The 21520-nt window shown below is 59.6% G+C and overlaps 2 protein-coding genes across 6 annotated transcripts; one reads left to right on the plus strand and one right to left on the minus strand.

The window, feature by feature from the left end:
* Positions 1-366: 366 nt before the first annotated feature.
* On the minus strand, positions 367-17977 carry TRPM4 (transient receptor potential cation channel subfamily M member 4). Of its 4 annotated transcripts, XM_056796754.1 has the most exons (25): positions 17854-17977; positions 17353-17420; positions 17098-17272; positions 16777-16957; positions 16419-16582; positions 16092-16275; positions 15902-15963; positions 15532-15717; positions 14396-14495; positions 13872-13984; positions 11617-11997; positions 11277-11396; positions 11058-11187; positions 10486-10631; positions 6370-6482; positions 6167-6247; positions 5674-6093; positions 5237-5369; positions 4983-5157; positions 4732-4909; positions 2581-2771; positions 1493-1625; positions 1321-1393; positions 926-1022; positions 367-752 (listed from the first exon to the last, which is right to left on the minus strand). In XM_056796754.1, the coding sequence occupies exons 1-25, from the start codon at positions 17875-17877 to the stop codon at positions 748-750; spliced, it is 3633 nt and encodes a 1210-aa protein (XP_056652732.1). In that variant the 5' UTR covers positions 17878-17977; the 3' UTR covers positions 367-747. The 4 variants fall into 4 exon arrangements, 3 of the variants coding, with proteins under 3 accessions (XP_056652732.1, XP_056652733.1, XP_056652735.1); XR_008911700.1 differs by lacking the exons at positions 367-752; positions 926-1022; positions 1321-1393; positions 1493-1625 and having other exon boundaries at positions 2634-2771; positions 4617-4909; XM_056796755.1 differs by lacking the exons at positions 367-752; positions 926-1022; positions 1321-1393; positions 1493-1625; positions 2581-2771 and adding an exon at positions 2778-3111.
* Positions 17978-18156: 179 nt separating this feature from the next.
* HRC (histidine rich calcium binding protein) lies at positions 18157-21518 on the plus strand. 2 transcript variants are annotated; one of them, XM_056796760.1, is made up of 6 exons: positions 18162-20282; positions 20349-20416; positions 20566-20634; positions 20721-20775; positions 21136-21172; positions 21270-21518. In XM_056796760.1, exons 1-6 carry the CDS (start codon positions 19022-19024, stop codon positions 21304-21306), a joined length of 1527 nt encoding a protein of 508 aa, XP_056652738.1. In that variant the 5' UTR covers positions 18162-19021; the 3' UTR covers positions 21307-21518. The 2 variants fall into 2 exon arrangements, with proteins under 2 accessions (XP_056652737.1, XP_056652738.1); XM_056796759.1 differs by lacking the exon at positions 21136-21172 and having other exon boundaries at positions 18157-20282.
* Positions 21519-21520: the final 2 nt, after the last annotated feature.

Below are 21520 nucleotides of genomic sequence, written 5' to 3' on the forward strand. Positions count from 1 at the left end.
TGCTCTGGTCTCTCAAGAAATTCTTTTTGGATCCTAGTTTGGTCGCTGCTGGGTGGCCTGTCCTGCTCAGTTGGGTATCATCTACCCCTTATCCAAGTCACCAATAAGATGGTTCAGTGGCCCCGGGCCGAGCTTAGATCCAGGGGCACCCGCTAGAGATTCCCCCTCCAAGAGCTTGCCAAACCATGGCCAACTGTTCCTTGGGTTTGGCCCTTCGATGAGTACTGAGTTTCCCATCATACTCTCTGCCAGCCCCCGTCTCTCCATGAGAATCAGCCAAGTCTAGACAATGGACAGCATTTTCCCAATCTGCCTGTCCACTGAGTTATCCCGGGTCGGGGGACAGGATGGAAATTGCTCCCAACATCTTACAAATTGGTCTTTATTTACAGTCTGTACAGACTTAAGACGCTGGGGGGGCAGAATCCTGGGTCCTGCCCTGGGCCTGGCTCCCTGAGGTGATCCCCACAGCCCATGAGTGGCCTGGGCCCTGACTGCCCTTCTTAGACCTGACCCTTGGCCCAGGGCAGGAATCATGTTAAACTGGACCACTGGGAATGAGGTTGGGGGACCCATGATGGCCACCTGCCCAGGGAGAGTGGAAGATCACCCCTGAAGAGCCCCCGAGGCACAAGAAGGGTCCCTTGGGACAGGAGGCACAGAGGTGGGGGCGAGGGGCACAGAGGGGGCCCCAAGTCCTGGGTTTCGGGGGGGAGGAGAGTCTCTCAGTGTCCAGCCCCTAAGGGCTCATTCTGTAGAAAAAGAGGAAGGTGTTAGTGGGCATGGACAGTAAAGAATCGGGCCAGAAAGATGGAGACTCGCTGCTCCTCGGGGATGGAGAGGAAGACAAAGACAAGGACACAGAGCGACGGACAGGCACCGCGAGGGGAGCAGGGATGGCCTGCCCGGGGATGGGGTGACTGACCTGTCAGGGTTGAGGGGGACGGCTTCCCCGAGGGGATCAGCTCAGAGCGGCTCAGGGCCTCCACCACCTGGCTGAGGAGCTGGCTGCAGCGACGGACCTGGCCGAGGCAGGAGGGTGAGGATGAGGTCCTGGGTCCCCCGGCCTGCCCCCCAGCCCTCCCCAGCCTGCCCCCCAGCCCTCCCCGGCCCCCCAGCCTGCCCCCAGCCCTCCCCAGCCCCCCAGCCTGCCCCCAGCCCTCCCCAGCCCCCCAGCCCTCCCCAGCCCCCCAGCCTGCCCCCAGCCCTCCCTGGCTCCCCAGCCCTCCCCGGCCCCCCAGCCTGCCCCCAGCCCTCCCCAGCCCCCCAGCCTGCCCCCAGCCCTCCCTGGCTCCCCAGCCCCCAGCCCCCACCTCTTACCTCCTGCTCCAACCCTACCAGACGATGCTCATAAGTCCGGATGTGACTCAGCTGCTTCAGGGCTGTGTCAACCCTGTATTGGGGGGCAGGAGTCACCCTCAGAAATGCCCCCCGGGGGCACCCCTCCTTCCAAAAGGCCTGGGGGAGAGTCATCCCTCCCTCCCACGCTCACTTCTGGGACGTTCTCCGGAGCCTCTCCGAATCGCTCTCCCTCTTGTCCCGGGCCTGGCCAAGGAGGAAGTTCTCCTTCTGCACCGACTCCCACGTCAGCAGAGCCCGCTCTGCCTTGTGGGACATCCGAAATCCTGCGGGGCGGCAGGAGGTGGCTCAGCCCGGGCCCAGGAGACCATCCCCAGACTCCAGCCCCCCAACTGACCATCCCCCAGCTGACCATCCTCTGGCCCCTGGCCCCCGGGCTAACCAGCCCCTGGCCCCCAGGCTGACCATCCCCTGGCCGACCATCCCTCAGCCCCCAAACCCCCGGCCCTCCAGCCGACCCCCCCGGCTGACCATCCCCTGACCCCTAGCCCCCGACCCCCCAGCTGATCAGCCCCTGGCCCCCAGCCCCCCGACCCCCCAGCTGACCAGCCCCCAGCCCCCCGACCCCCCAGCTGACCAGCCCCTGGCCCCTGGCCCCCCAGCTGACCATTCCCTGGCCCCTGGCCCCCTGGCTGACCAGTCCCCAGCCCCCGACCCCCCGGCTGACCATCCCCCGGCCCCCAGCCCCCGACCCCCCAGCTGATCAGCCCCTGGCCCCCAGCCCCCCGACCCCCCAGCTGACCAGCCCCCGGCCCCCAGCCCCCGACCCCCCAGCTGATCAGCTCCTGGCCCCCAGCCCCCGGACCCCCCAGCTGACCAGCCCCTGGCCCCTGGCCCCCGACCCCCCCGGCTGACCATCCCCCGGCCCCCAGCCCCCCGACTCCCCAGCTGACCAGCCCCTGGTCCCTGGTCCCCAGCTGACCATTCCCTGGCCCCTGGCCCCTGGCCCCCTAGCTGACCAGTCCCCAGCCCCCGACCCCCCCGGCTGACCATCCCCCGGCCCCCAGCCCCCTGACTCCCCAGCTGACCAGCCCCTGGTCCCTGGCCCCCAGCTGACCATTCCCTGGCCCCTGGCCCCTGGCCCCCTAGCTGACCAGTCCCCAGCCCCCAGCCCCCCAGCTGATCATTCCCCGGCCCCCGGCCCCCTGACCCCCCAGATGACCATTCCCCAGCCCCCGGCCCCCCAGCTGACCAGCCCCTGGCCCCCATCCCCCGGCTCACTGAAGTCCTCCGCTGAGTCACGCATCCGCTGGCTCCGGTTGCGCCCCAGGAATGCTATGAGGAGCAGGAGATGGGAGATGATGATGAGCGGCGGAGGTAGCGCAGGCCGGCTGTGGAACTCCCGGATGAGGCCATAGCGCTGAGACTTCCAGTACTGGTCGCTCTTCCCTTGGACCTTGCTGAAGGTGTCGCTGTGGGGCCAGAGGGAGCCAGGGACACGGGCTGTGGTCAGCGGGGGTGACCGGGCATCGGGGTCAAGGGTCACTGCCAGGCCGGGGTCAGGGGTCAGAGGTCAGCGTGGTGACCACTTCCTCGAGACAAGCCCGGGTCAGGGGATAAGGAATCTGGAGCAGTCGGCGGGAGGACGAGGACAATTGAAGTCAGGTTCCCGGCACTGCGCCGGCCCGAGCACACCCCGACTGGAGCAGCCCCGGCCTGAGCCCAGGAGGAAGTGAGGCCTTCTAAGAAGGGGAACCGAGGCCCGGGATGGAGCCTGGGCAAAAGCAGGGAGGCCAGCCCAGGCCAATCTGGCTGGAAAGAATGGAAATGAGTCTAAGAAATGGGAAACTTTGGGGAGACCTTTGGGAGAAAGCGGGGAGCCAGACTGCCAAGAACCCCAAATGCCAGGCCCTTGGGGGCAACAGAGAGCCCCTGAGCAGAGGAGGCACAGTCTGACACGGTCAGATGTGCCTCAGCAAGCGAGGCCAGGAAAGAGAATGGGGCTGAGATCCTGGATGTGGGGGGCAGCGCCCAGAGAACCCTCATCCCGGGGGAACATTCTGGAAGCACAGAACACAGACAGAAAGAGCGAGAGGCAGGCAGACAGACAGACAGGCAGATAGACAGACAGACAGGCAGACAGAGGCAGAGGCAGAGGCAGACAGAGACACAGAGACAGACAGAAACAGAGAGACAGACAGACAGAGGCAGAGACAGAGACACAGAGACAGACAGAAACAGAGAGACAGACAGACAGAGGCAGAGACAGAGACACAGACACAGAGAGACAGACAGAGGCAGAGACAGGCAGATAGAGACAGAGAGACAGACAGGCAGACAGAGACACAGACAGACAGAGAGGCAGACAGAGGCAGAGACAGAGGCAGACAGAGACACAGAGATAGACAGAAACAAGACAGACAGGCAGACAGAGACACAGACAGACAGAGAGGCAGACAGACAGGCAGACAGAGGCAGAGACAGAGGCAGACAGAGACACAGAGATAGACAGAAACAGAGAGACAGACAGGCAGACAGAGACACAGACAGACAGAGAGGCAGACAGACAGGCAGACAGAGGCAGAGGCAGAGGCAGACAGAGACACAGAGATAGACAGAAACAAAGAGACAGACAGACAGAGGCAGAGACAGAGACAGAGACACAGAGAGACAGACAGAGGCAGAGACAGAGGCAGACAGAGACACAGAGATAGACAGAAACAGAGAGACAGACAGACAGAGGCAGAGACAGAGACAGAGGCAGACAGACAGACAGAGGCAGAGACAGACAGAGACAGATAGAGACAGAGACAGAGAGACAGACAGGCAGACAGAGACACAGACAGACAGAGAGGCAGACAGACAGGCAGACAGAGACAGAGACAGACAGAGACAGATAGAGACAGAGACAGAGAGACAGACAGGCAGACAGAGACACAGACAGACAGAGAGGCAGACAGACAGGCAGACAGAGGCAGAGGCAGAGAGGCCGCAGAAGGCAAGGAGCTGAGGCTCAGGATGTGGGAGACTGGCAAGATGGCGGCCCCCTCAACAGCCCCAGGCAAACCCTTCTGGGCCTCTGCTAAGGCTGAGCCTGTGGAGACAGTCTTTGAGGCAGGAACCGCATTTTACGGATGGGGAAACGGAGGCACAGACCCTTTGGGATGAGCCCGTTGAGCGGTGGGAGCTGGAGGCCGGAGGGCACGATGGGGAGGGAAGAGGTTTGGGGGCTCCCTGGGGGCAGGTCAAGTTTGCCCGATGGCCCCTTTTCTTTTCCCATCCCTGCCTTCTGCCCTATCCAGGGGGAGGGGGCGAACCTTGAAGGGTGCGCAGGGGGTGCAGTGACTTGGCCAGGGTCGCCCGGCCACAAGGGCCTGAGGCTAGCCTGGAGCTCGGGCCCCCTTAATGGATGGACAAGAGGCCGGCGGGCACCTGAACATGGCGATGAGCAGGTTGAGCAGCAGCACGTTGGCCACGAGCAGGAAGACGACGAGCAGCAGCAGCACCAGCCAGTTGGCGTAGACGGAGACGCACGAGCCCGTGGGTGTCCCCGGCGTGTGCGCCCACACGCCCAGCTCCGAGGAGCAGTTCTCGGGCTGCATCAGGGTCGCTGCGGGCCAGAGAGGCGCGAGTCAGCCGCGGGCCGGGGAGCCGGGGGCGGCGGGGGAGCGGAGGGGGCTCACCGTCCATGTCTCCCTGCGGCACCTGCCCGAAGATCTGCAGGTAGGGCCGGTAGAAGATCCGCTTCAGGATGGCCGGCAGGTCGCGGTCCTGCGGCCGCAGCAGCCCCTCGGTGGCCACGCCGTAGGCCACGAGCCACACGCCCAGGAAGAAGAGGAAGAAGAAGACGTCCTTCATCTGCGGGAGGGGGCGGGGTCAGCGGGCGCCGGGCCCCGCCTCCCCTCCCCTCCCCCTCCCCGGCCGGCCCGCGGCTCACCATCCTGTTCACGATCACGATCTTGGGTCCGAGCTGCTTGTTGATGGTGAAAATGTGCAGCAGGCGCAGCGTGAAGACCATGAAGTCCAGGCAGAGCACGGCCCGGCCCGCCTGGTACAGCCCCGGGGAGAGCCTGTGCCGGAGGGGAGAACGCGTCCGCCCAAGTCCCCAAGGCTGCGCGGCCCGGGGGGTTCTGGGGTGAGGGCGGTCTGCGGAAGCTGGGGGGGGGGCGGGGAGCAGCGTCAGCCGAGATCGGGGTAGCTACACCTACGGGCCGCCCGGCGCCCCTCGGGGCTGCCCACCCTCGAGGCCGAGAAGTTAAATGTGGCCCTCGAGAGTAGAAGGGAGCCGCCATGCCGGGCTTCGGCAGCAAAGGCTCCGTGGCTGGAAGCTGAGCTCCGGGGAAGGGGTGCCAGCCCCTGCCTGAAGTCCCTTACCGGCCGCTGATGCCCAGCAGGAAGAGGCCGAGGGCCACCAGGTCACACTGGTTCCAGGTGTCGGCTAAGTAGAAGCGCAGCCGCCTGCGGAGGGGCGTCTTCCCCGGCCCGTGGGGGGTGCCGGCCCCGAGGCTCCCCCAGCCCCCCGACAGACCCTGCCTCAGTTCCTCGCACAGCAAGGTGAAGACCCACAGGTAGAGCAGGAACTCCATGGCGGTGGGCGGTGTGGGCTGGAGGTCCAGCAGCAGCACGTGGGTAAAGAGCAGGAGGAAGAGCAGGTAGCTGACCACGTTGCCCAGGAAGACCGTCACGGGGGCCGCCCAGAACTGGCACCAGCGCCGGAGGCATCGGTTCCAGCGCCCTCTGCCCCAGCGGCCCTCATCGCGGGTCTGCGTCCTCAGGTTCAGCTTGTCTGTCAGCCTGCGCGGTGAGGAGGCGGTCAAGGCCAGCCCCGCGGCCGGCCCTCCCCACCGTGGCCCTGGCGGACCCTGACCTGGTGCAGCTGTCTCCGTTGACTCCGTCGGCGGCGTCTGGCTCCCACTGCTCCTTCCTGGGCAGCTCCTCGTCCAGGGCTCTGCAGGCGGGGGCAAAGGGGAGAACGGAGGCTCGCCCAGAGCAATCCTGGGCGTGGGGGGCGACCTTGGACCCAGAGAGCCCGGGCTGGGGGCGCCCTGGCAGGGATGAGGACGGGCTCACCGAAAAGTGATGAGGCTGGTGTAGATGAGCGGGGGGCAGAAGAAGACGAGGACCAGGGCCCAAATGGGGGTGTTGCTGTCCATGTCTCCCCACCACTTCTCCGTCAGCAGGGACTGGGGGCACAGGATAGGGTTAGGACAGCCCTGGCCCCCCACGCCCTGGCCAAGCCCCCCAATAAGGAGAATTCTCGGAGGTGGAGAGGAAAAGCCCTGACAGCATCGAGGCCCTCCTTTGGATCCTCCCTAACGGTCTCCGAGGCCAGAGTGCCGGGCTTGGAATCAGGAAGGGATCAGGTCCAGCCTCTGACCCTTACGGCCAGGGCCAGCCTCAACCTCCGTTTCCTCATCTGTAAAATGAGCTGGAGAAGGAAAAGGCAAAGCTCTGACTCTTTGCCAAAAAACCCTAAATGGGGTCCCAGAGACTTAAACACAAAGGAAGGAGCCAACACCGGAATTCAGTCTCCATCCCACGGGCCATGGTGCCTTCTTTTTAACCCTTCCCTTCCATCTTAGAATCAATACTGTATATCACTTCTAAAGTAGAAGAACAGGAAGCGCTAAGTGACCTCCCCAGGGTCATACAGCAAGGCAATGTCTGGGGCTAGATTTGAACCCAGAACCTCCCATCTGGCTCTCTATTCACCAAGTCACCTCATTGTGTCCAGTAGCACTTTTCATGAGAAAACGGAGGCCATTCCTTGTAGGTCCCCTCATCTCTCGGGCCCCTAACGCCACCCCTTCCTCTCCTCTACTTTCTCCCAGTCTCTGAAAAAGAGGTGAGCCTTCCCCATCCAGCCAAGCCTCCTTTCTCATTCTGGGCCGCCCCTTCAATCCTGCCCTCACACTACCTCGACTCTACTCCGCTACATCCCCGCCACTCTGTCCATCTTGCCCGGCGTCCTCCCATCTCTCCACTCTTCTCTCCCTCCATCCCTCCACACTGGCCTGGACCATGCCCGCGCTGGGCCATCCTGGGCGGATCCTTTAACCTCGCCTGCGGCCTTGGAGCTCCTTCCCACCGTGGCCCCAAGAACTCATTGCCATGCTCCTGGCTCTGGCATTCAGGTCCTTCAGTTGTTGGACAGAGATGTCTCATGCCTCGTCTGGTCCTCCGCCAAACCCTCCTCCAGCACGAGGAGGCAATGGCAGATGCCCCCAGCATCTCTGCCGAGAAAACCTTGGAGGGGGCACGGGAAGCTGTCTCTGCCTCCAGCCTCTTCTGGCTCTAAAATTAGATGACCGATACAACATGCTGCCCAGCCGGGGGACCCGGGCAAGTCACTTAGCCCTCATCGTCCGGCCCTGACCGCTCTTCTAGCTTGGAGCCAAGACTTCGCATCCATTCCAAGACAGAAGGTCAGGGCAGAAAAGAAACGGCAGGCGGCCCCATCAAGGAAAGGGAGAGAATGGGCCCTGGCGTCCTCCAGGAAGCTGCTCAGCCTACACCCGGAGCCACCCGATTGAGCTCCTGAGTGTCCCAAGACCTGCAGCCAGGCCTCGGGGCTCCTCCCTCCTGGGCCAATGCAATCCATGGCATCCCCTCGGACAGAAACTAAGAAGTCCTCTGGGGACAGGGAAGAACTTGATTCCATGTTCTGAATCACCCAATGATGGATTTCCACATTCTACGTCTTCTTAACTATGTCTTTAATTGATTAATTATAGCAAAGACATTATAAAATATATCCTATAGCTTGCCTTGCTCACCTTCCAAAGCTGGGACTTGACATTCCTCCCCATCAAATCCAGCCCAATGTTCTTGCCAGCCCGTATCCCATCAATCCTAGCTCTGTCCACTGATGTGCTCCCTATTGCCCCCATGGCTTTGTCTTGTTTACAGATTTGAAACATAGCTTTCTTTATTGGAGCGCCACCCCCCGGGTTCCACTGGAGACTTTGGTCTAGCCACATCTCTTCCACTGGTCCACAAGGATATCACAAAAGACTTTCTCTTACCAAACAAAACTATATCGTCAGCATTTCTCTGATCCACCACTCAGAAAACTCGGTCACAAAAAGGAAATGCAGTCCAGGGGCCAAAAGTAGCCTCTGTCTGCCTTGATTTCCACAACTATAAAGTGAGAATAAGAATAGCACCTGGGGGGGGGGGGGTGAAGATAAAATGAGACCCTTGTGAAGTGCTTTGAAAAGTTCAAAGCACCCTCTAAAGACCCTGTTTGTTATTTATGGCTCCTTTCTTAGAGGTTGTTTGTTCTGAACTTTTGAAGCCACACTTCCTGCATCCTTAGTATATAGATATTGGACCGTTTCCCCCAGCCCTCATCTTGTCCGGCTTGAAGCCATTTTGAGTAGATTTCCAAGGATTCCCATCAATGTAGGTTTCTTTGCCAGCCCCACAGATTCTTGGCCTGGAGTTGTCACCTCTACAGTTTAAGCCATGGTCCAGAATGCAAATCCCAAATCAGCCTCTCTCTTCGTGCCCCTTGTCTTTGGTGGCAGCAGTGATGGGCACCACCCGTGCCACTCAGGTCTTCACTGTTTCACCCACCACATCCTAATCCTCTGCATCGCCTTCTGGGTTCTTTTTGGCCAGGTACATCACCAGAAGTGGGGAAGTCGTCGATTTGTGATGCCCCTTGGGAGGTGCTCTTGGCCCTGGTAGGTCACCAGGGAGATTATTCACCTGATGGTATCAGTGCAGTCATTCCTTGAGGGACCAATGATGCTTTCTCCTTGGAATGTCCCACTCCTTATTCTTTGGAAAGGGCCTTCTTAGCTCCCTAACCCTCTTTGTTTTCTCTTTTGTCCCTCTCTTCCCCAGGCCCCAACTCAGGATTCCTTTGGAATCTTCCTTTGTTTTCAACCAGAAATACTTTCTCCAGGTTTTCACAGGACACTCTCCCTGATGCCGTGCAAAGTGAAGAGCCACCATAAAGGAAGCCCCTTTATCTTCTCTGCCAGGAGGAAGACCAAACTGCCCTTTGAGCATAGACAGGAGACACTTGGCAGAAATACAAACATCCCGAACTCAGATCCCTGTGAGTTCTCTCTACACTCCAGACTTGAGAGGATTCTGGGAAACAGTTCCAGCTTTTGCTGTTACTAAGCTGCCATTTTGGCTCCACCCAATCTCCTGATTTGTTGAAAGTGAGATCTTCATCCTTGCCCATTCTACCTGTTCTTGTGGCCACCTTCTATGAGGAGCTGCTAAGCCTTCACTTCGCACAACACATGGCACACAGTAGGCACTTAATAAATGTCGATGGACTGACTGAATGACTGTGGCAACTGCTATGGTAGCCTCAGACTCTAGTCCCCACTCTTCTCCCAAAGTCTTTCACATTGACAGCCGTTACCCCTGCCTCACTAGCTTCCTTCCCCCTCTTTTCCTCTGACCAAGTTCTTCCTCTAAGTGTCCTTCAAGACTCAAATTTCCCATCCCCAAATGTCAGTCTCTGTCCATCACAATCAAAACCCAACTGTGAAGACAAAATGGCCCAAGGGAGATGGATCCCTGGCTTCCTCCAGGCTGCAATATCCCCTCTTTTGGGCCCTCTACAACCTCAGTCCAACCCGCCTTTCTAATCTTCTATCAGATTCCTCTCCTTTCCAAGATCTTCATTCCATGCGTTCCAGTTTGAACACCCTACCCAACATCTGCCAAATGGAGAGTTCTAGCCAAGCCTCCATCTCTCTCTTTGCATCGTCTCTCTTCCATGCCAAGAGCTTGCGCTCCCTTCTCACCTCTGCCTAGTGGGAGCCTGAGGCCCCTTTGAAACTCCGCTTGAGGACTACCTTCTACATCAGGCCCTTCCTGACATCCCCAGTTGAAAGTATCCTCTTTCCATAAGTCATTTTCTATTTACTTCTCCGTGTCTGGGCTCTATACTCCCATCAGAATGTAAGCTTGTGAAGGGCACGCATTATTTCTTTTTTATATCTTTGTAACCCCAGTCCCTGGCATGTAGTAGATACTTAATAAATATTTGTGGAACTAAATTGTGTCCCGGGGAGTAGGATTTGCCACACAGAGGGGGGTAGAACCTTCTGTGTGGACAGATAGGCCATCCTCAGTATGGGAGTGGGACATACAATACTTAGGGTTAGAGGGTGTGATTTTCTCCACGGGGCTGGACTGAGTCCTGATGCCATTTACCTGTACCCCATCCTGTGCGAAGAAGGCCCTGGCATCAGCTTGTGCTGCCAGATGGAGGCAGGTAGCACCCCCCCAGAGTTGGGACCTGCGCAGGAGCAGGCGGGTGGCTCGGGACTCACTATTTCGGTGACACTCTGAAAATAGACCTAAGGAAAGAAATGGGGGCTGGGGCTAAGGGTGGGATGCCTCCATTGCACCCCTATCCCAAGAGGAACATGAGCCTTTGAGATGCCCCCCAAAACAGATCCTCCCATGCATGGTCCAGGAATCATTAGGAAGATGAAATTGAGAGGCAGAAAGGACCTTAGAAGTCTTCAAATGTGAACCACTCATTTAATAGCCAAGTAAACTGAGGGGCCGAAAGGCCAAGGATCTTGCCCCTAGTCCTACAAGGAGGAATAGCAGTGATAATCTAAAAAATTAACCAAGAAATGAGAGAATCATTATTCTAGTGCCTACTACAGAGGCTCCCAATGTTCGTGCCTATCCTCATATGCACAATTCCGTCTCTGTCATCCAAAGTATTCCCATTCAGTCTCAGAGACACCATACCACCAGAGATGCATACATACCCATGGCAAGCCCTTCAAATCTGGCTGCCAGCTCCTTTCTCTTGGCAGCCTCGTCAGCCTCAGTTTCCAAGCGGGCCAAGACTCGAAGCAGGAAGCAGGAACCCAGGGCAGAAGCCACTGAGTTACTACCCTAGAAGAGGGAGTTTACAAGTCAGAGGTCACAGGCCCCTCAAACACCTCCCCCAACCCAGATCCCATGGCCCAAGATCCTGGCCTCACCATCTCCCAGAAGTACACAGCCATCTGAGCCCGATTCAAAAGCAGAGCCCAAATCAGCAGATCAATCCAGGGGGCCTGCCCAAAGGTGGCATCTGATGTAGGATCCATCAGGAGGCATGTCTAGGTAGGAAAAAATGGGTTCAAAGGAGGTGAATGCTGAGGCCTGAGTCTTCCTTAGGCCAGAGGATGTGGAACATGAAGAGACTTCAGAGATCATTCATTAAATGACCTTCCCAAAGTCATGTGGGGATATTAGAAGAGCTGGGAATGGACACCAGGATCCTCATTCCAAGTCCAGCCCCATTTAAACTGGGTTGCCCCCATTCCATCTGGCCCTTACACTCTCTAGTCGGCCCCCATCAGGCTCTGGCTCCAATTTGTTCACACAAGTTCTTGCTTGGTACTTAGGGGCACAGGTATCCCCAAGCAGGTCACGAAGAAGCCGCCCCACATCCTGCAGTCGCACTTCTCGGAGTGGTGAGGCTGGGGGGACACCAGAGGCAGAGACCTCTTTGCGGCCTACAACAGCTCCGGGTCCAGGGGCTATACGGTCCAGGAGGTGTCGAACCATCAAGCCTGAGGGAGCAGTTGTATAGAGCTGAGCGAGCCGGTCTGGATTCAGGAAATGCCCAAGACTGAGTCCCCGGGAGATGAGGAGGCGCACAAACTCTGGCTGGTCATTTACAAGAGCATCCATAAGGGAGGCCTCGAGGTGTGCAGACTGCAAAGTCAAGAATGGCTGGTTAGGGTTAAGGATGCACAGAATGAAAGATAGACACAGGATAGACAGACCAGGGACAAGAAGACAGAAAAGGGGTGGGCAGAAAGAAGGATAGACATAGAGATGAGACTATGGACCAGGAGACAAAAAGAAGGAAGGATGAAGAGGAAAAGGAAGCACAGGCAGACAGAAATGGATTAATAAGGAGCAGACAGAAAGATGGATAAGGACTGAATGGAGATGCCCTGGGGATGAGCAGATTGAGGGCATGAGGACAGAGAGAGGACTATACAGACCATCAGAGGAGAGACAAAGGGATGGATGGATGGATGGATGGATGGATGGATGGATGGATGGATAAATGAATGGGTGGATACATGAATAGATAAGTAGATAAATGGATGGATCAATCAATCGCTCTATCACTCAGTAAATGGATAGATAGATGGATGAATGGATGGATCAATCAATCTCTATCACTTCATGGATGGATGGATGGATGAATAGATGGGTGGATAAATAAATGGGTGGATAAATGGATGGATGGATGGATGGGTCAATCAATTGTTCTATCACTCAATGGATGGATGGATGGATGGATGGATGGATGGATGGATTGATGGATGGGTCAATCAATTGTTCTATCACTCAATGGATAAATGGATGGATGGATGGATGGATGGATGGGTCAATCAATTGTTCTATCACTCAATGGATGGATGGATGGATGGATGGATGGATGAATGGATGGATGGATGGATAGATAAATGAATGGGTGGATAAATGAATGGATAAGTAGATGAATGGATGGATCAATCAATTGCTCTATCACTCAATGGATGGATAGATGGATGGATGGATGAATAGATAAATGGATTGATAGGTGGATGAATGGATGGATCAATCAATTGCTCAATCACTCAATAGATGGATGAATGGGTGGATAAATGGATGGATGGATGGGTCAATCATTTGCTCTATCACTCCAATGGATGAATAGATGGATGGATGGATGGATGGATAAATAGATGGATGGATAGATAAATAAATGGATAAGTGGATGAATGGATGGATCAATCAATTGCTCAATCACTCGATGGATGGATGGGTGGATAGATGGATGGATGGATGGATGGATGGACAGAAAGATCAGAGGATAGATAGACAAACCAGAAAATGTCAGGGATAAATGGTCCAAACGAATCATGAAAGAGAAAAAGCAAGCAGATGATGGACAGACATATATAGAGGACAGAAAGTCCAGGGAGAAGGAAATGGACACTTGAAGCTGACACAGAAAGATGGAGATATCTGCGTGTGCATTGTGTGTATGTCTTCCATATATACGTACATCTACAGACACACATAAGGCTTGGGCAGAGAGCAGGAAAAGTGAGATAGATGGACAGTGAAAAGCTCAGATTTCGATGGAGAGATCAGCATTATCATTATCATTATCAAATATGATAAGGGGAGAAGGGGGAAGGGCAAAGGAGGTGGACCACACAAACAACTAAGTATGGATGATAATAATAATTATTATAACAATAAGAACAGCTAGCATTTGCAAAGCACTTACTATGTATCAGGTATCATGCTAATTACTTTTAAAATACCATCTCACTTGATCGTCACAACATTGGGGCTGCTATTATCCCCATTTTACAGATGAAGGAACTGAGGCAAACGAAATTAAGTGACCTGCCCAGGGTCATGCAGCTAGTAAGTGTCAGAGGCTGGATTTGAATTGCGGTCTTCCTGATTCTAGTGCAGGGGCTCTCTGTCCATTTTGAACAGAGGTTTCAGAGGGGAGAAGGTTCCATTGCATAATTCCACCTCCTTTCATTTTTCTTGCCTTCCCCTGCCTGCCTTACCCGCCACTGGATGTCCCCTCGGAATATCTCGCTCTGTGCAATATCCACACGGTTCCAGGCCACAGCCAGCCGTAACTCATCCATGTACGCGGATACCTCTGAGCTGCCGCAGGCTGGCCGGGGTGAGAGAGAAGAGGAAGGGGTCAGGCCAACTTTAAGACCCAGCTTCTAGTCAGGGGAGGGAGTGGAGGAGGCTGTCATTCACCCTAAAGAGGCACGACTAGAGAAAACATGGTGGCAGGCATTGGGCCTTCCCATGGCTCTTGGGAGGGCCACTCCGATTCAAAGAATGGAGTACCAGGTTCAGTCATTGGCATGGCACAAGTTTTCCAAAAATGGATGACAGCTGGCTCTGAGTAAAGAAGAGACACAGGAACCGAGGAGGATTTGGGGTTGGAACTGAGGGGGTCAGGGCTGAGAGAGCCAGGATCCGAAACAGGAATGGGACCGGCCCAGGAGCCCAAGGAAGGGAGGAGCACAGGGGGCGATGGGAGCCCCTCTGCGCAGTATTGAGGATGCCTCACCCTTCACCAGAGCCCTCAGCACCACCGTCTCAAACTCCTCGGGTCCGTCCTCAGATGAATACACCGTCAGCATCTCCCGACGACTCATGATCCTCTCTATCTGTTCAGGATGAAAGGGAAGGCATGGGAGCCAAGAGCCTTGGCCCTGGGGCCCTGCCCCGATCACCTCCCCAAAGAGCCCCCACCAACCACCAGAGCATGGGCGTCCAGAGGGGAGATGTTCGTTTTCACCCATGAGGCCTATGGAACAGGCTGGGGTTCCTCCCAAAATGGCTTGGATCTGTTGGGTGCCATGAAGGCAGGAAATTCAGGGGGCCCCAAACGGAACTGATCATGCCTAGCTTTCAGGAAAGGCACAACTGCTTAAGGTCATTTGTGTATGGAGAGCTGGGATTGGTACTAGACTCCCAGCCCCCTGTACACCCAACCGCTAGTCCATCATCTGCGAGCCCCCCAGCTCCTCATACCTGAGCCCCCCAGCCCCCCACCCCTGAGCCCCACTGACTCCTCATACCTGAGCCCCCCAGCCCCCCACCCCTGAGCCCCACTGACTCCTCATACCTGAGCCCCCCAGCCCCCCACCCTTGAGCCCCATTGACTCCTCATACCTGAGCCCCCCAGCCCCCCACCCTTGAGCCCCATTGACTCCTCATACCTGAGCCCCCCAGCCCCCCACCCTTGAGCCCCACTGACTCCTCATACCTGAGCCCCCCAGCCCCCCACCCTTGAGCCCCATTTCCTCATACCTGAGCCCCCCAGCCCCCCACCCTTGAGCCCCATTTCCTCATACCTGAGCCCCCCAGCCCCCCACCCCTGAGCCCCACTGACTCCTCATACCTGAGCCCCCCAGCCCCCCACCCCTGAGCCCCACTGACTCCTCATACCTGAGCCCCCCAGCCCCCCACCCCTGAGCCCCATTTCCTCATACCTGAGCCCCCCAGCCCCCCACCCCTGAGCCCCACTGACTCCTCATACCTGAGCCCCCCAGCCCCCCACCCTTGAGCCCCATTGACTCCTCATACCCGAGCCCCTCGGCCCCTCACACCCAACCCCTAGTCTGTCACCTGTGAGCCCCCCAGCACTTCATACTTAAGTCCCCCAGCCCCCCACCCTTGAGCCCCACTGGCTCCTCATACCTGAGCCCCTAGGGCCTCAAGATCACCCTTGGGAAAGAAGCGCCGGATCCGATCACTGATGAAGGAGGACGGGGAGCCCCTCAAAGCCAGGGCTTCCTCCAATGTCTCAGCAAGACAGTCGGCAGCACCGCCAGAACCTGCCACCAGCAGGCAGGGCAGCCGAGCCTGGGTGGCATCTTCTACCCTCTGGGGAGAGTGCATTTGGGGCTGAAAGGTTCTTCCATGTTCAGTTCAGCTCCCACTGTCCCCCCATCAAGGATCTATTATCAGTCCCCTTTGACCGGCTTCTGGCCCAGCCTTCGCTCAGGCACCCTCTCCCCAGTCCTCCCCCCTCAGGAACCCAGGCACCTCGGTCCCCAGTCTCATTTACCTGTAACATCTTTTCATTTCCATCGATAAGGAGAAGGAGGACGGGGATGTCGATTCCTGTGCCTGAGGAGGGGTGACAGCAGGTGGAGCTGGGAATCCTGGGGCCCCAGCCAGCCCCTGCAGAGGGGGCCACCACCACCTCTGCCAGCCCCCCAGCCCAGCGGGCCAGAGAAGGCAGGGCCAGGGCTCACCTCCAACCCCAGTCTTTTGCTGGGAGATGTAGGACTCCAGCCGGGCCTGGAAACGAGTCTCGCCCCCAAAGCGCCTGTGAGTCCCATCGTCCACCAGAAAGAAGGCAGAGTAGTTGTAGTCCAGGGGGCACTGGACTTCGTCTTCAAGGTCTCCACGCCAAGGGTATCGAGCAGGGAACAGGCCCTGGGAGAGGGGAGACCCCCCTAAGAGCCCTCCTTCCGTCCCTGCCCCCCCTTTCTGTCCTCCTCCCAACGGAAGCCCTCTCCCTGAGCCCAAATCCTCCAGGGGCCAAAGTGCAGGAGCCAGGTGTTGGGGCAGGGCCTCACCTTGGGGTTGACCAGGGCCTCCCGGTTCCGGACAACACCCCAGGGAGCCACACCCATGGCCACGACCTTGGTGGAGCCGGTGCCCGCCATGTTGTGGTCCCGCACGGCCACCCCTACATGGCGCCCGATGCCGGCGTGGAGCCCACTGGTCATAATCCAGGCTCCTGGGGGGGAGGAAGTTCAGAGGGGCCCCGAGCAGCCCGCCCCCCACCCTGACTATGGCCCACTCAGGAGCCCCCTCCCCTCCTCCAGCTCCCACCCCTGAGAAGACAAAACAGAAGAATGGGGGGTCCTGGGGCTCCCTGACAGACAGAGCAGGAGGGGAGGAGGGGCCCCGGGGCAGTGCAGGGGGGCTCACCGGTGCTGTGGGCAGCCCTCACCAGCCCTTGGCGAAGCAGGTCTCTGAGCCAGGGCTGCAGCACGGACCCTCCGGAGCCCCCCAGCACGGACACCACGAGGTTGGGAGCCGGGAAGCCCCAGGTGCGGGTGACCAGGGCATAGGCTGCTGCTGGGTCTGTGCGGTCAGACAGCCGGAGGAACTGCCCAGGGAGACAGAGGCCTGGGCTGGATGGAGCGCCCCCCCCTCCACCCCGCCCTGATTGGTTCAGGGGTCCCCCCAAGTCCCAGGCCTTGACAGCGTGGGGAGAGCAGGGGCTGCTGGGAAGCTGGGGGATGGCACCTTGCTGAATCCGCTGCCCCCGCCGTGGAAGTCCAGGTCTCCGTAGGCATCCGTGGGCTGCTCCGTGGTGTGGATGGCCCCGTCCCACACCGTGACCACCGCAGCCCCGAAGGCGTCTTCCACAGCCACTGCCGGGTGTGACCCCCGGGGCCGACCGCACTGGCACCGATTGCCCCTGGGGGCCAGAGGGAGGGCTCAGGACCTCGGAGCTCCGGGGCACCCAGAGCCCGAGCGCCGGGAAGCCCGCAGCCTTACCCCGGGTCGCTGAGGTCCGCCACAAGCGTCGTGCACGTTTTCTTCTTGAAGATTCGTGGGATCCAGCGCTGCGGACACACACAGGCTGGGGCCAGGAGCCCTGGGACCCTCCGGCCTCCGCACCTCCCTGGCTGCCTCGGGGAGCCCGGAAGCCCTCCCCCAGCCTCCATGCACCCCAACGATCCAGGCGGCTCGAGTCCTCGGATTCATCCCCGCCCTCTGGGGGAGCCGGCCCCAGGCAGGCCACCTTCCCTGAGGGGACCCAGGTGTCCGGGCTCCGGCGCTGCCCCTGTTTACCCCCACACACGCCTTTGAGGGGACCCAGGTGTCCGGGCTCCGACGCTTCCCCTGTTTACCCCCACGCACGCCTTTGAGGGGACCCAGGTGTCCGGGCTCGGGCGCTTCTCCTGGTCGCCCCTGGCCCGACATCCATGCCCTCACACGCTCCCCTCCCTCCGGGGCCGGGGGCGTCTCGGGAGCGTGGGTCCAGACGCCCAGTACCTGCTCTTTCTCGGGCCCCGCCATGTCTCCTGCTTCTCCGCAGCGGCCTCAGGCTCCCTCTCCAGCCGCCGGCCCAGCCCAGAACCGGCTCTGTCACAATCCACTCCACCCGAGCCGGCTCCGGCCGCAGCCCTCCCTCCCGCCCTCCCAGGGGGCGGGGCCGGGGTCGGCGGGGCGTGCCCGGCACATCGTAGACCCGGCGGAGGGGCGGCTCCAGAGCAAAGTCCGAGACGCGGGGACGCGGGGCGTTCAGAGCTGGAGCCCCAGACCCGCGGGGAGAGGAGGCAGAGGCGGAGACGCTGGGAGCCGGGAGCCGGGAGCCGGCAGCGGGGAGCGGAAGGAGGGGTGCGTGGCGCTCCCGAGACCTGCCCCCGCTCCAGGCTTCCGGGCCTCAGTTTCCCTCTCAGAGCTCAGCGTGCCCCTGGATGGCTCTGGGTGCAAAGTGCAGCCAAAACTGAGAAAAGGGGAAGGCAAGCCGTGCCCAGGATGTGCCAGTCATTGTGCCAGCGGCTTTGCACAGATGATCCACCTCGATACTGCCTGGGGCAGTACGTGCCGTTTTTATCCTCATTTTACCGGAGAGGAAACTGAGGCAGGCACTGGCAGGGTCACAGCCAAGGAGTGTCTTCGGCAGAATTTGAACTCGGGTCTTCCTAACTCCAGCGCCACTGCACCAGAACAGGCAGACACAGACGGAGGGGCCGAGGTCCAGGCCCAGGCCAGGGAAGGGAACAGCTGAGTCCCTGTAACCAGACCCTGCCCAGCTGCCCCTGCCCTCATGCTCTGGGTATTTTTAACCCATGCCCCCATGGGCTCCAGGCTCTGCCCTGGCCTCAGTGTCCCCCCTCCCTCAGCAGAGGCTCCAAGAGACCCCCCCCCCCAGGCCCCTGGATGCTGGCCCAGCCAGAGGCCCAGCAGGGATGTGCAGGGAGAAGAGGGGAGGGCAGGGCCTGGGGCCAGTCCCAGAATAGCTGCTGCCTTGGAGGTAAAATTAGCCCAATGGGGGGGGGGACAGTAGCCCCAGGGCCAAGCTCAGAGGGCATCAGGAGGCCTAGGGAGAGGCAGAGAGCCTGGGAGAGCCGAGCAGCCTGAGAAGGGACAGAGGCACAGAGGCCGGCACAGGCAGAGACCGGGTGGCCCACGCTGGGCCCACGGTCTGGCTGACATCATGGGGTCCCTTTGGCCCGGCCTCCTCCGCTGTGCCTTCTTCTTCCTCCTGCTGTCAACCTCCAGGCCCCCCCAGGGCCTCTCCACCGCCCAGGACTTCCCGGATGTTGCCCTGAACCCCCCAGGAGGCCCTCCCTACTCGGCAGCTGCTCCAGGCCACAGTCCAGGGGGCCCCCCGGAAGAAGAAGACACCTCAGCTGAGTCTGGGCTCTGGGGGGCCCCGGGCTTCGGCCACCCCGAGGAGGAGGAGGAAGACAGCGGCCCTGAGGACGGGTCTGTGGAACACGGGCACTGGGGGGGAGAAGAGGAGGAAGATGACTCCCAGGAGCAGGAGCAGGGGGCCGGAGGCCTGGGGGATGAGGATGAGGATGAGAGTGCCTCGGAGGAGCCATGGGGCAGCCCCAAGCCCCAAGCCCAGGAGGAGGAGGAGGAGGGCATCTCCCTGGAGCACAGTCCTGAGGAATATGACCACCCAGGGCAGGAGGAGGAGGAGGAAGGCCCAGCAGCAGAGCTGGGGGCCTGGGGGAGCCCCAGAGGTGACTCCATAGACCAGGACCTGGGCCCACTGCCTCCAGGTCAGGAGGAGGACGAGGAGGAGGAAGGGGAAGACTCTGAAGCCCAGCACAGCCACTGGGGAGGCCCTGGAGGCAGCCAGGGGCCTCCAGACCAAGAGGAAGAGGATGCGGGAGATGAACTCCTGTCTGCTGAGGTTCCCGGATGGGGGAGCCCCCGGAGCCCCAGGGAATCTGAAGAGGAGTCTGCTGAAGAGGACCACAGGCAGGAGGGCAGCAGGGTCTCTACTGCCCATGAGCATGGGCCTCGGAGCCGGGAGGAGGAGGAGGAGGAGGAGGAGGAGGAGGATGCCAGTGTGGAGGAAGAGCCCTGGGGGGGTCTGAGGCTCCCAGCCCAGCAGCAGGAGGAGAAGGAGGAGGAGGAGGAGGAGGAGGAGGAGGATGCCAGTGTGGAGGAAGAGCCCTGGGGGGGTCTGAGGCTCCCAGCCCAGCAGCAGGAGGAGGACGAGGAGGAGGAAGGGGAGGAGGAAGGCCACAAGAGAAGCCAGGAGGAGGCTGAGCAGGAGGAAGTCTCCATCGAGCGAGAAGTCTTGGGCTCTGAGGTCCCCGGAGAGGACCAAGAAGCAGAGGCTGCCGAGGTGGAGGCCAGAGAGAGCTTTGAGAAAGTGGCCAGCAGGGTGCCTGGAGATGAGAGCCTGGAAGACGACAGTGAGGAAGAGGAGGAGGAGAAGGAGAGAGCCAGGGGCCAGGGTGAGCTCGGAGCGGGGGATTGGGCGGGGGGAGGACCGGGACGGCTCTGACTGCGTGTCTCCACAGACCAGGACGAGGGGGAGGCAGAGGAGTACCAGCCAGGCTCGTTGTGCCACTACTGTGATTTCTGCAAGGTAACTGGGGGGGAGGGGGAGGCGGGGCAACTTGGAGGGGTCTCCGCTCTGAGCCTTCCCATGAGGCTCTCCGGGGCTCCCCGGGGCTCCGTATCTCTTGGAATCTGTCTCTGACGCGGTGCCTCTGTGACTCCTACCCCCCCCCCCAGAGATGTACGGAGTGTGAGTCCTGCCGCTGCGACGAAGAGAACATGGGCGAGCACTGCGACCACTGCAAGGTCAGGCCCACCTCCGAGCCCCCACCCCCGCCCCACCCCCCGGGGCAGACCCCGCTCCTCTCACAGCCCTGTCTCTATTCCACCAGCACTGCCAGTTCTGCTATCTTTGCCCTCTGCTCTGCGAGACCGTCTGTGCCCCTGGTGAGCAAGGGCATTGGGGGTGGAGCCTCCTGGGGGCGGGGCCAGGTGTCTGACGGTCCTGGGGAGGAGCCTCTGGAGCGGGGCAACTCTGGAGGCGGACCCAGGAGACCTCGGGACTTTCTAGGGAGGAGCCAGCCTCCGCGGGGGGTGGGATGCTGCTCTGGGGGCGGGGCCAGACGCTAACTGATCCCCGTAAGAGATACCCTCCGGGAGGAGGAGCCTACCCGAGGGCGTGGCCAACAGCCCCCTTGATTTCTGGGACCAAGGTTTCTCAGGGGGCGGGGCCTCACGGGAGAAGCCTTCCTGGGGGCGGGGCCAGAGGTGTCTAGACGCTGACCACTATCCGCCTGTCGCCCTTAGGAGGCTATGTGGACCACTTCTCATCCAACCTGTTTCAGTAAGTGGGAATGAGACCGGGACTGTGTATGTGGAGGCAGATTGGGGGTGGGGCAGGGACCGGCCTCCCCTCCCTCTAACCCTCCCCTCCCCAACAGGGCTTTGGCGGAGATGGTGGAAACCCCAGAGCCGTGATGAACTTCTGGACAAAAACCCCACCCCCACTTCCGGCCCCGCTCGCTTATTTATTTCGAATAAATTCGATCCTTCCTGGGACGCGCAAGGGATTTCTGGGATTCTGAGCTGGAAGGACCATCTGGGTAATCCTCGCCCCAGAGGGCTAGGTTGACCCCTGAGAGGAAGGGGCGAACCTAGGGGTCTCTAGGAAATAAATGAGAGGAGGCGGATC

This window comes from Monodelphis domestica, chromosome 4, assembly GCF_027887165.1.
Source record: "Monodelphis domestica isolate mMonDom1 chromosome 4, mMonDom1.pri, whole genome shotgun sequence".
NCBI classification, from domain to species: Eukaryota; Metazoa; Chordata; class Mammalia; order Didelphimorphia; family Didelphidae; genus Monodelphis; species Monodelphis domestica.